General features: G+C 42.0%; 1 protein-coding gene across 1 annotated transcript; it reads right to left on the bottom strand.

Moving 5' to 3' along the window:
* Window positions 1–4,023: 4,023 nt before the first annotated feature.
* On the bottom strand, window positions 4,024–12,009 carry si:ch211-212k18.5 (sal-like protein 2). The gene is made up of 3 exons (XM_028474560.1): window positions 11,541–12,009; window positions 5,846–9,096; window positions 4,024–4,630 (listed from the first exon to the last, which is right to left on the bottom strand). The coding sequence occupies exons 1-3, from the start codon at window positions 11,614–11,616 to the stop codon at window positions 4,418–4,420; spliced, it is 3,540 nt and encodes a 1,179-aa protein (XP_028330361.1). The 5' UTR covers window positions 11,617–12,009; the 3' UTR covers window positions 4,024–4,417.
* Window positions 12,010–14,141: the final 2,132 nt, after the last annotated feature.

Raw genomic sequence — 14,141 nt, forward strand, 5'->3', positions numbered from 1 at the left:
CATTTTCCCATCCACACTGTGAAACTTGTGATGATGTCATAGGTTCTCTCAGAGTCAACAGCTAAATGTTGACGAGTAGTCATTGTAACACAGCTCAATGTTTGACAGGTAGTCATGGTTACCCAGAGTTTACCATGTTACTGTGACCGGAGCGTGTTGGCTGAGCTTGAGCTGCTTAGCGGAGGTCTGCGCTATCTGAGTGCTTTTCTAGTTTCATATGCGGTTTCATTTGGAACAGCGGGCTCTCTTAAAGCCCAAAATGTGTCTCAAACATTGGTTCCCTAAGGCTTCATCTACAAATAAAAACAATGAGTGTATTTTAAAGAGTAATTTAGTTAAAACTACAACTTTTATGTAACTACTTCAATAGTTAATAAATAAATCCTCCTTTGTAAAAATGTAGCTAATTATTGTCTCCTATTGTGTGATTAAAGTCTCTACAGCAAAAAAATTATCCTGTTTCAATAAATTACAAAAAATATTGTTTTATTGAACAACTTTACTGTTAGTCTGTGGTGAATTTGTCCCAAAAAATTGTCTAAAAAGAAACTAGAAACATTTCCTTATTATTTTTAAATGAATTGTTAAATCTTTCCGAGTACCCTCTGCAATGTGCTTCTGTACCCCTAGGGGTACACGTACCCCTGTTTGGGAACCACTGATTTGAATCCTAGTATTAGTCACTTATTGCAACATACAGGTCATCTCATCTATTTATATGGATTATTTTATCTGATAAATGTATTATATCATTTCTTCATTTTATTTTATTTCATATACTAGTGCAGTGGCCGTAGGAAGTCTGTATATACAGTCTGCCCATGTATGTATGAATATATACATATGTAGGTGTTTGTGTACATGTACTGTATGTATCTATGTATGTACTTGTGCCACCGGACGCATTGATATATGTAAAATTCATATTTTTTAACATTTCATCTTTTTGTGTGTACATCGTTCTATGTCACACTTGCTTTGGCAATGTACGAATGAGAAACAAGTTTACAATCAAATTATATTGAGTTAATGGTACCACAGAACACACACACACACACACAAACCTCAATATACCACTCCAACTCACGCTGCAGATCCAAATCCGCAAATATGAATGTGTGAAGTGCTTTAACAGTGCAGTGTTGGATGCAAGATGGTGATCAAAGCCAGCAAAGGCTCATCCACAATGATGATGTCATCAGTCCCAGCTCTCCGGTGATTGGCTGTGGCGCGCACGTGACTGTCGTCGCTCTGCTCCCAGTGGACAATTTGATGAAATAAATTATGAACTATATCATTTCAGTCCAAACGAATCCAACGTTGCACACCTTTGAACTAAGCAGCAGCCATGTTGAAAGTCTCAGGTCAATCTGAGCCTGATTCACAGAGATATTTGAGGAACACACACACACACACACACACAGACAGACAGAGATTCCTTGCTTTTATAGAGAGATTATTATCGTCCTTATCACCCTCATTAATATAATCATCATCATCATAATCGTCATCATCATTATCGTCATAATAGTCGCCGTCACCATCATCCAGAGGTGATGAAGTACAATTACTCTGTTACTGTACTGAAGTAGTTTTTTCATTCAGTTCATCTGTATTTTACTTGAGTATTTATTTTTTTGGCCACTTTTTAATTTTACTCCTTTCTTTGTTCAACAAATATCTGTTTTTTCTCCTCCTTACATTTTTTTTTAAAATGATCTCGTCAGTTTTAAGACCTTAAAAGATGGCGCCACAATGTAAAAAGAAGCAAAACATTGGTAGTTTGAGCTTTTTTTCTGTTAAGCAGGTCTCTGTATTTTATGGTTAATATTTTCAAGTTTAAAAAAATGTTAAACTCAAAGCTGCTCTGGGTTTAATTGAGCATTTGCATTTTTTTTTTTTCTTTAAACAATTTATTCACAAATTTTGTATATAATGAGAGGTAAATTCTGCAGGTGTTCAAAGGAAACAGATATTATTTCCATGATTTATTTCCATGTACCAGTTTTCTACAAGTTCTTAAAAAAAATAAAAGGTATGAAATTTGCTGGTTTAAAAACCTTGTCTTATTATTGAAGGGACATGTTTTACTTTTTACTTAAGTACATTTCGTAACATGTACTTTTTTACTCAAGTAAAGGAGAAAATTTTACTTTTATAAGAGTCATTTTTTTTTTATTCTAGTATCTATACTTTTACTTGAGGACTGAATACTAGTACTTTAGCCACCTCTGACATCATCACCATCTTCCGATTTATAATAATCATCAACGTCCTTATCGTCTCATTATCATAATAGCCATAATTATCATGATCATATTTATAATATTAACGGTTATCATCATCATCCGATTTATTATAATAAACATTGTCCTTTTGTCCTCATTATCATCCCTAACACCATCATCATCATCATCATAATTAACTTTAAATTGCATTATTTTGTTTATGTTCATGATTTTCAGCTCAACAGGATCAAATGGTCACTTCTCTCTTGTTTGATGGATGACCATGGATGGATGGATGGATAGATGGATGGATGGATGGATGGATGGTGGCTCCCTCTTGTGGATTTATGAATAATTGTCTAGGATATGTCTTTCTTTTAACCGCTTTCCATCATCAGGTCACAATGACTGCAGAGTCATTTCACAAAGCCTCCTCGTAGATTTTAAACAGACGGAAGAATGCGACACTTTCTTTTTATGTGTTTTCCAGGGAAATAGTTTCTAATCGCTGTGGAACTTCAGCTAAAGTTAAAGCACTCGCTTAGTTCATTATTGGCTCAGTTTATTTCTAAACTGTTTCCCTTTTGGTAACGGATGATAGATGTTTAAATCCCCACACTTATGGATTCCTCTGCAGTAATACATGAGAACCCAATGGGAATGTTTTCTTCACTTTACTCGTTTTGTGATTGAGACACGTCTTCTTGTCACTCATTATTTCATGTGGACAAACTTCTCACACATGGCTCCTTTCACTCCTTTTGTCCGCTGGGCATTCTTCTCCTTGGTTACCCCGTTGCCATAGTTTCCGAAAAGGAGGGAACTATAGCGGATTAAAGGCAGCCATTTTGGGGGACAGCTGGACCAGGTTGTTGCCCCCTATTCCAGCTCCCAGTCACTTTTTTGGAGGGGGTAGAGGGGTAGTGGCATTGTGTGAGGATTAGAGCTTCCTGTGTGTCAACTCTTTACATGGGGTGGAAGAAAGAGAGTAGGGGGAGAAAATGAAAAAAGAGTATGACATAAAGAAAAGGGTAAAGGGGGGTGGGGGGGTGTCAGGGTGGTAGCTTCTACAGCTGCACCCTCAATCACACTCTTACAGGCTGTGATTATCCTTTTCACACACATATACACACAGTACTGGGGACCGAAACATATTAAAAGGGCAAAAAGAAAAAGAGGCAGAATTAGGGGACAGCGAGCCCCAGACAAAGAACATTGCCCCCACCCCCACCCCCCACCCTGCTCACTTTAGCCCAATTCAGACACACAGAGAACTGGAACAAACAGGAAACTGACCAACGGCATGCACGCAGAATAATAAGAGTCATGCAAACTGAATGCTTAAACAGAGAAATGCATTCAGGGGACCGCAAAACAACCACACTGATTTCCTCTTCACGTTGCCTTTTTTAATTAATCTTTTATACACTGCAGGGAAACACGGGAACATTTTCAGTCATCATGGAACTTACAAAGAATAAGAAAAGAAAATGTACTACAATTCCTAAACGGGGGCCATACAGGAATGCAGCGAGTTTTTGTGTCGAAACGCCACACTCTCAAGTGCTAAGAGAGAGCGCGGAACAAGGGAGGGGGCGAATGGAAGGGACGGCTCTCGTTTATTATTTTGTTAGCAACTGCTCACAAAATTTTAAAAAGAACTACAATCGATATGTTCACAGCTAGACGTCAAAGAAAGTCGCCGACGATCGTAAACATAGACAGCACAGTCACAGTTCAGCATGGTTTTCGTTAGCTTCGACAGCAGTGCAACATGTCCGAAAACATGCGTTCAGCAGCATAACTTTAAAAAAAAAAAACAGGAAAACCAAGAAGATAAAAGGCAATAAAATGTAACAGCAGATCGTATATACAGACAATGGCCTCTACAAACTTGGCCCGTTTTGGTATGGGTGTCACTTTTATAATCAGCTTATGGTGTTACACAGTATGAACTGAAAAACATAACCTCATAACAATGCTGTCAAGGGTGTAAGATAAGGCCTCACTGTGGTCTTCACGATACTACATCATTAACTTTACTTGTGCTACACTATAATAATCTAGATCCGTCACCCTAATGTAAAAAAATTAGAAATATTAACCCTAAAAAAGTAAACATTAGTCTATTTAAAGATACATTCCCTTGTCAGGATCCTTTAAAACTGCAGCGCGGTCATCGTCCCACACTATGAGTCCATTGGTTCGCCTGCCACATCACTGGCTTTTTGAGCATCGGCGTTGGCGCCCAACCCTTGGGATTCAGTGGATCCCTGTTTCTCGTCAGGTTGTTCGGCATTTGCTGAACGTGTGCTGCGTTCCTCTGAAAAGTCATTGTTGTCGCTGGGTTGAGTCTTGGATGGGGTGTTGGCGCTCAGACCTGGGTGAGTTTTCATATGCCCCTGTGGGTGAGAAAAGAGACGGAGAGATTGAGTAAAAATGTCAACAAAGTAAGTAAATATTTGGTGAGGATGTATAGCATCTCCACTATTAATTCCAGCGAGTTCTTTTGTCTTCTGTTTGAATATTATGTTACGGATTCATTTATTCAGACAACTGTTCTTCAGGAAATGTACGGTACATTGATCTCCTGACATGTTTCAACTGTCCTCCACTGCCAGTCTTCTTCGGAGGTGTCTGCTGATCGCTTTGATGTTTTCTTGACTCCCACGTAATAATTCCAGCAACTTCTTTTTGTTTTCTTAACGTATTATTCAAAAAGAAGACAAAAAGAAGTTGCTGGAATTATTACGCAGAAGTCAAGGAAACATCAAAGCAATCAGCAGACGCCTCCGAATAAGACTGGCAGTGGACAGTCCAAACATGTCAGGAAATCAAAGTAAATTTCCTGCCATGTCTGATACTTCTTCCCCCAAAGTCTGATTTTACTCCAGCAAACAGAATACTGCAATCTTCCGACATTTTTTGGAAATGTAATGGTTATTGATTAATTGGCAAAATTAAATCTTAAATACATTTTCCCATTTCCCCTGTTGTTAGTCATTATTAATACAGTTTACTTGATTACAAATATTGCGGAGGTTTCCAACATTTTTTGGGTCATGACCGCGTTTTGATATCACAAATGTTCGGCAACATTTTTTTTCTCGAGAAATAGTTTTTGATCATGTTTATTAAAGTGTTTTTAAAAATACAAAGTAGCCAGGATTAGTGCACAAAGTGACAAAATGAACCAACTCAGATATTTTTATTTGAGAGTTTAAGTACAGAAAACACTTGATTGATATTTATTGTGTGTGATGTGTTCATTTAAAAAAATATATATAATTCAAAAAATGCAAACATAATTTTAAGCAGTATTTTTTTTTACCTATGTTTTTCTTTTTTTAACCAATTACTAAACATTTCAGGTGACCCTATTTTAATGCCAGACCCCAAGGTTGGGAAACTCTGGTTTATTATTATTAATACTAACTATGATGATATACTGACTCCAAGGGGTTCAGCTCATGCATCTTCACTTGCAATTTCTTTGGGAATCACTGTTTTTTTTTTTGTTTTATTTGGATTTCATATTATGTTTATCCATCTTATTCCTGAGGAACTACTATAGATTATGAAGGCTCAAACGTGAACCTAATGAGGCTAACCCTTACCTTGAGTCCACTTCGACTGGCATACGCCTTCCCACAATGACAGCAGCTGTAAGGTTTGTCGGGCCGTGTTGGTTGTGGTGCTGGAGCTTCAGGCTCTGGAGCCTCAGAAATTTTCTCTGGTTTGTCGCAACCTTCCTCCTTCTTCGGCTCTGGGTTCAGAGAGGTCTCTGTTTCTTCTGCTGTGGTTTCACTCTTTTCATTCTTCTGATCAGCATTGTTCTCCCGTGTTTCCTGGGTGTTGCTGTCAGAGGGTTCTGCTGTTTTGGGCTTGGCTTTGGGACTGGCAGGAGGGGTAGGAGCAGGATTTGCTGCTTGAGGCGATGGGTTTTTTCCAGGAATTGTGATTAGCTCTTCTTCGTCTTCATCGTTATCTTTACCCTCTTTGTGCAGAGCATCATTTTCTATGCTGGGCTTTGTGATACAGAGGGAGAGTGGGATGTTGTCAGCTTCTGAATCAACTTTCTCAACCTCGGAATAGGAAGCAACCATTGGTGCATTTGAAAGGCTGCTGCCCAGGTCATTCTGGGGCTCCTCGTCATAGTGGGGCCCATTCTCATTGCTGCTATCAGCCAAGGTTCTGTCTCCCAGGGGGTCCTCTGCGCCTGCTGAGGGGAGATTATGGGTCAGGGGTAGACTAATGCTGGGTGTTGAACCCTCAGATTCCTCAGTCTTAACAGATGTGGCGTCATTAGCTGGTGCCTGCTTCAATTTGGACCCTGAGCTGAGTGCGTCAATTACAGACTTGGAGCCTGTTGTTAAAGCCAGAGGGAGAAGCTGCTGGGGTTTAGATGGAGAGTGTTTTTCGCCACCATCAAAGACTTTCCTTTCAGTGTGGGATCCGTCTTCAGGTGGGACGTCCTCATCGGGTGGTATTTGTCCGCCCAGGTGTAAACGAATGTGGTGCTGAAGCACTAAGGCGTTGGTGAACTTGCGAGGACAGAGAGGGCAGGAGTTCAGAGCTCGGGCATTTGGGGGTCTGGATCGATGTGTGGACAGGTGAGCCCTGAGGCTGCCTTTGGTGGAGAAGGAACGACCGCAGAGCTTACAAGGGAACGGACGCTCTCCCAGATGTGTCGCCTGGTGCAGCCGTAGAGCCCTGGGGCAGCTGAGGACACGAAGGCACACTCCACACTGGTTTGCGGTCTGGGTGGTGGGCAGAGAGGGCATGGCGGAAGTGGTGTTTGACCCTGAGGCTCCCTGGCTGGTCATCAGTCCTGCAGCGTTAACACTGGGACTTAACCCTAGAGCAGCCAGCATCTCTCTACGATAGGCACTGGAGGAGGTGGACATGTCATGGCCTTGTGTGTCCCCATTGGTTTCAGCCGTGGAGGAATAGGAGGCTGAAGATGAAGATGATTCTCCATGCGGCTGCTTTTCAAGCTTCTGCACCAGCCGCTGCAGTTTAGACGTGTCTGATGTCTGGTTGGAGGTGGTAGGAGAGGATGAGGAAGAGGATGAAGGTGGCTTAGGGAATGTTGGGAATGGGAAGGGCAGCTGATGAGGAGAAGGGAGGTGGGAGGAGGATGGGTGGCCTGGGGGCCTGAGTAGTGCAAGGTGGTGAGGGGAGGTACCTCCTGGGAAGAGGATCTTGGGCAGCTGGGCTAGTTGTGAGTACGGTGAGGCAGCAGAAAGGGCAGAGTGAGGTGGAGTGTTCTCATCAAACCTCTGCTGCTTTGCTGCTTTGTACTGACCGCCGATAGAGGAAGAGGTGGAGGACGAAGAGGAAGGCAACACGGTGCTGGATGCACTAGCAGCAGCTGCAACCGAAGCTCTGTTCAGCTGTAGGAGGGAGTGGGCGGTGGACAGAAGTGCCATGTCGACAGTAGGGGGCAGAGGTAGGGACGACGGCGAGGCCCGGGCAGATGCTCCAGACAGGAAACCCAAAGCCATGCTCTCTGTCACACAAGGGATACTTCCTTTCACTCCGTTAAAGGACTCGTCGTCATCAGCACGCCGTTTTCGCCTCCTCTGGATGCTTCCTGGGGTGGAGCTACTCTGGGTTTGCTCCGACAGCGCTGGGGGCAGCAGTGAGAGGGATAGCTCCGGGTTCTGCTCTCTGTGTCGCAGGAAATGGGCTTTCAGGTTTCCTCTGGTCGTAAAACGGCTCAAACAAACCGGACACTGGTAAGGCCTTTCTCCGGTGTGTGACCTCAGATGGATCTGAAGTGAGGAATCACTACTCAGCACTTTTCCACAAAAGCGGCAGACGTGCTGAGGTCGTCCTGCTGAGGAACTAGAGGAGCTGGACAGGAGGTCTTGGGAAAGGCTGCTGGTGGAAAGGGAGGAGACTGGAAAGCTGATACCATTACTGTGGCCAAATGTGGAGGTATTGGAGGATTTCTCATGAAGGTAGCGAGGAGGTAGGCCCAATGACAGAGACAGTGGATGCAAGGACGAGACAGAGTTGCTGATTGTGGATGAAATGGATGAGGAAGAAGAGGAGGGTGGAGCTCTACTGCTGTTAGCGGTTAGGGTTCCTGATTTGGTAGGTTGGGGAAAGAGCGAGGATGGAAGGCTGGTCAGAAGTGAAGCGGCTGTAGTTACGGGAGTTGCAGTAGAAGGATGTGTAGGTGATGAAGATGCGGCTACTGAAGTCTTCTGGTTCCCCTCTGTGCCACTGACCTGTGCGTTATTATCCTGTCCAAAAATGGCTCCTCCAAGTCTGAGAACGTGCCTACAGATCTCCTCTGTGATCTGCATCTGGTGGATTTGCCGCTGCTGTAAAACTCTCAGCTCCTCCAGGAGAACTGCTAGGGTGGGGGGCACCTGCATCTCCCCGGGCGACCCTAAGGCTTGCTGCCGACTTGGACTGGTGCTGTTTCGATGTGGCGGCAAAGACTGAGAAGACGAGGAAGACGACGAGGAGGAAGAGGTAGTGGTGGTAGCAGAGTTCGCCATTGGCGGGGAGGTCATGGTGGTGTTTCCCTGATGGGTCAGGCTGTGGGAACCAGATGTTTGACCCAGAGGAGGCGGCGAGTGAGTCTGGGAGGACAGCGATGGGTGAGGGAAGTCCGGGGAGAGGGAGGAGTGGGTGTTAGGGAGGGACGTGCTGAAGGGGGCAATGTGACTGGGCCAGTGGGGAGGAGGCGAGCTCTCGCTGGGTAAGGAGGGCGCGTGGAGCCCTCCGGGAGATGGGCGGGGGGCCAGAGGGGGGCAGTCCTGTAGAGAGCTGGGGGACGAGGAGGCGGATCCTGAGGATGTCACCTCTGAGCCGAGAGATGTGGACGGTGACTTCATGCCCAGGTGGTCATCTGTGGATGGACAGAAGACGAGACTACAGTCAGATTTAAATCAAACCAAAAAACAAGAAAGAAAAACTGTTCAAAATCTGTCCTTTCGGACTAAAGGAGGTGTGGCTTTGAAAGACTGAGCCGGTAGGACAAACTCAGCTGTGTATCATCAGAACTATAGCATCTCCAACTCTCTCTTTAACCTTGTTTTAGTCATGATCAGATATTCACATAAAAATCTATTATTTCATCACATTTTTAAGTTAATTTAAATTTGTCTATTTTATCACCATAACAAATATTTATCAAAATATATCATCATTTCCAAACTAAAAAAGGAGTTACGATTCCAGAAAGTTCTTTTTGGCTTTTTTTCAATAATATGATATGGTTTTCATTTATTCAGACATTTTTCTCATGAAATTAACTTTGATCTCCTGACATGGTTTGACTGTCAACTGCCTGTCTTCTTCAGAGGAGTCTGCTGATCGCTTTGATGTGTCTTTGACTTCTGCGTAATAACTCCAGAAAGTTCTTTTTGAATAATATGTTAAGGTTTCATTTAATCTGACAACTTTTAATAATTCCAAAAATAACTTTCTAATAATTCAAAAGCGATCATCAAAGCAATCAGCAGACGCATCTGAAGAAGACTGGCAGTGGACAGTCGAAACATGTCAGGAGATAAAAATAAATTAAATTTCCTGAGGAAAAAGTTGTCTGGATAAACGAAACCTTAACATATCATAAAAAAGGAGTTTCACATGTCTAATAAAAGAAAACTTACTAAACCCACTCCTTAATATTCCAAAATTCATTCTGCTTTATAAACAAAGTAATATCTACAACAATAATTTGCGTTATCAGAATCACAAACTATATATAAGCATACAAAATGCAATATTATTCCCACATGTCAGGCCACCTGTTGACTTTCAAAAGCACAAGTAAAAAACTGAGCAACAAGTCCAACCTTGAAAGAGGACAAAATAATTTGCATGAGCCGAAATACCGGCATTGGTTCATGAAAGTCCCATTACGTCAGCTAATTTGTCCAATAAAGGCATAACAGAAAGTCTTCCATAGAAATGAAAATACTTCCAGCAACAACACATCCATTAATACTTTCTGCTATGTCTATAAAACTTGACATCTCCCTTTCTTCCAGTCACTTGTGAGCCCAGTGGAGGATAAAGTTACATCTTTAAAAAGACTTGCCTCCTCAGAAAAAGCCTTGATAGATCAGTTAGTCTACAAAGTTCTGCACGCAATTAATCTTCCAAAAGTCTTGTCTCAATCAGAGCGAAACTCCTCAAACATCTTTCGCACACACAAAACAAAAAAAAAAGCTCACAGACCACCTTGCTGCTATAGCAACACGTTTTAGAAGACAATGGACATCACCACGACAACCCGTAACCCCTCTTAACCCACCCCCTCCTTACAGCAGCCAAGCCTTTCATCTCCTCATTCACCCTTCCCCCTTACGTCACGGCAGAGGTCAAGGGTCGAGCCATGCTAAGAGGTTTCTGTGCACTGTCCAGACACTCTGATTGGTCAACTGATCTGACCTCAGCCGCTCGGGGGTCAAATTCTTTCAGAAATCCTGAGCAAGAGAGTGAGAAAGAGTAAAAAGAGAAAGAAAGGGGGAGGGTAACAACAATGGGGAGGCAAACTAAGTATTCCCTCCTGCTGCGGTATAGTGATGGAATGAAAGACTGTAACTCGGTGAGATTCCTGATGACCAAATAAACCTGAACCTGGATGAAACTCGGGAATAACTTCAAAAAACCAAAGACTTTCTGACTTCTAGGATCTTCTACCTGCGGCAAAACATCATGCATGCACTCAAAACATCTCACTGTACCACAACCGGAACGACGATTTCCATCTCTGATCTCCCCAGCTGTGAAGGAGAATACAGTCAAAGGGCCTGGGCAAGGATTGGGAGGGGGGGCAAAGTGAATGGAAAGGGGAGGGAGGCATTGGGAAGGTAGGTGGAAAATGGTGGGAAGAAGGGCACATGAGGAAGAAAGGCAGCATGAAGAGCCAACCTGTGAGATAATAGCCGGGTGGGAAGATAAATATGTAGTAAAAACACTGGCTGGAGTCCCCCCACCCCCACCCCCACCCACCCTACACCCCATCCCTGGCACCTTATTGTTAACATCTCCCAGTACATGGTCAGTGTGTTACCTCAGGGGGGAAGAAGGCAGGAAAATGGCCACAGATGGTCAATCCTGATCTACGTGGAAACTACCTGCCCATTAAAAATCAGGTTCTCATTGGTCATGTGATGCAAAGCACGTACAGAAACCAAAAGTGACGAACATTAGATGTATATACTTATTTAAAGTTAATTTGACATCATTTAAAAGATGCCTTTGTGTTTGTTTGTTGCTGAGCATCGAGCAAATAAAAGCAATCCAAGCACAAAAAGCGTCTCCTAGAGATTGTTTGCTTACCGTTAGATTGCAGCTTTGGGCCCCCTGGATCAGAATTGACGAGATGTTGGGGTCTCTTCTGCTTCCGGCGTGACATGATTCACTGCTCCTCAGACAGAGAGGGGGGCATCAAGCGGCTGAATGAATGGCACCACCGGGGCTCGTTTTTTTCCCCTTCTTTTACGCACACCGAGGAGTTCCTGGAAGTTGTGCGTAAAAGACCTTCAAGCCCTCCGGAGTGAAGAAGTGAAGTGAAGAAACCAGGCAGGAAGACATTAAAGAAAGAAAAAAAGTCCTAAAAACAAATGGCACCGACGGGAACCAGTGACATGTGAAGCCTCAGTGCAGTGTGTGTGTGTGTGTGTGTGGCTCTTTTCTAAACTCCTCACACACACACACACACACACACACACACACACACACACACACCCCCACCCCAAAAAAAACTTGTCCAAAATTTGCGCCCCTCCTCTCCCACGGCTGCTCACACACACTCGCACGCACACGCGGCGCTGATACACGCATACGCACACACAGAACCACTCCTTGTTCAATGATATTTGCATTTCAATGGCGTGTAACACACACACACACACACACACACACACACACACACACACACACACACACAACCTCTCCGCTCTCTCTCTCTCTGTCTCTTTTGCGCTTGTGCGTTATTTCTTTTTACGCACAGCAGCTCGTGTCCCATAAATCATTACCGTCAGTGGCTTAAAGTGGTTGAAATTGAAGCAAGTTGTGTTGTAATGTTAAAGATAAAAATGTAAAGACATGCAGAATTATGGTTGAGGGAAATGGAGCTAAAGCCAACAGGTGTCTATATGTATGGAAGCCCGTTTACGCCAAAAAACGTCACGATAGAAAGTCATAATTATGGAAGAAAGTCTTAATTGAGTTAGTAAAGTCATAATTATGAAATAGAAAGTCATAATTTTGAGATATAAAGTAACAATTATGAGATATAAAGTCATAATTATGAGATATAAAGTCATAATTATGGAAGAAAGTCTTAATTGAGTTAGTAAAGTCATAATTATGAGATATAAAGTAATAATTATGAGATGTAAAGTAATAATTATGAGATAGAAAGTCATAATAATGGAAGAAAGTCTTAATTGAGTTAGTAAAGTCATAATTATGAAATAGAAAGTCAGAATTATGAGTTAGTAAAGGCATAACTATGAGTTAGCAAAGTCATAATTATGAGATAGAAAGTCTGAATTATGAGATAGAAAGTCATAATTATGAAATAGAAAGTCATAATTATGAGTTAGTAAAGGCATAATTATGAGTTAGCGAAGTCATATTTATGAGATAGAAAGTCATAATTATGAAATAGAAAGTCAGAATTATGAGTTCGTAAAGGCATAATTATGAGATGGAAAGTCTGAATCATGAGATAGAAAGTCTGAATTATGAGATAGAAAGTCTGAATTATGAAAAAAATCATGATTTTAAGTTAGGAAAGAAAGTCATAATTATTCAATTCAACTTTATTTGTATTGCACAATCTACAACAAAGTCATCTCAGTGCCCTCATCAATATACAGAATTCATAATAAGAAAGAAAAAAACCGACAAAATCCACATGAACAAGCATTTAGTGACAGTGGGAAAAAAACAACTCCCTTTTAACAGGAAGAAAGTTATCATGACGTAGGAAAGTCATAATTAGGAGAGAAAGTCATAATAATAAGTTAGTATAGTCATAATAATGAGTTAGTAAAGTCGTAATTATGAGAGAGAGTAATAATTATGGGTTAGTAAAGTCACAATTATGAGATAGAAAGTCATAATTATGAGAGAAATCATGATAATTAGTAAAGTAGAATTCAACACATGGTACATTGTGTAGAAACTTGACTTTCTTTTTCATAATTATGACTTTCTTTTGTATAATTGACTTCCTTTATCATAATTATGACTTTCTATTTAATAATTATGAATGTACTAACTCAGAAATATGACCTTCCATGTGCGTAATTGTGTTTAGAGCAAACCATGATAATGAAAAAAATGACATGTTTGATTATTGAATGGAAGTTTGTTATTGATCAGCAGGAGTCATTGATTCCTCATCCAAGAGTCGGGCAACACTTTGATTTCCATAGGGCCAATTATCAACAGAGAGCCTGTGGCTCCTGTGCGCAAAGTGGGGCCCCACACATTCATTCCTCCATGCATGCATATAATTCGTGTGTTATCACCACCAGGGCCCATAATGGCCCCCACCCCCCCTTTTTTAAAAACCATCTTATACACTGGAGCTCTATTTAAAAGGCAGAGAATAGATGGGGATCTATGACAATGGGCTGCAGGACACAGTTGAGTGAGCATCTCCCCTCTCTCACCATGAAACCCCCCGGATCTGCTGCTGCACGGCACAATGCCTCCCTTTCACCCCCCCCCTGTCTTTACTCATGTACCACGTGGAGAAATGGATAAAAGCAAAAAAAAAAAAAAGGGGAAGGAGGGCAGCCATATGTAAGTATAGTGTCTCACATAACACATATAATTTACACACTCACAGGCTGTGCTGGAAAACTGGGTTTATTTATTGGTCAATCAAAGGAATGTGCAGTTTACTTAGGGGGTGTCAAACTT

Source organism: Gouania willdenowi, chromosome 18 (assembly GCF_900634775.1).
Source record: "Gouania willdenowi chromosome 18, fGouWil2.1, whole genome shotgun sequence".
NCBI lineage: Eukaryota > Metazoa > Chordata > Actinopteri > Blenniiformes > Gobiesocidae > Gouania > Gouania willdenowi.

Coding starts and splice junctions, on each gene's coding strand:
- si:ch211-212k18.5 (XM_028474560.1), bottom strand. CDS start 11,616: ATGTCACGCCGGAAGCAGAAGAGACCCCAACATCTCGTCAATTCTGAT. Junction 9,097..11,540: donor CCCAAAGCTGCAATCTAACG/GTAAGCAAACAA, acceptor GTCCATCCACAG/ATGACCACCTGGGCATGAAG. Junction 4,631..5,845: donor CCAGTCGAAGTGGACTCAAG/GTAAGGGTTAGC, acceptor TCTCACCCACAG/GGGCATATGAAAACTCACCC.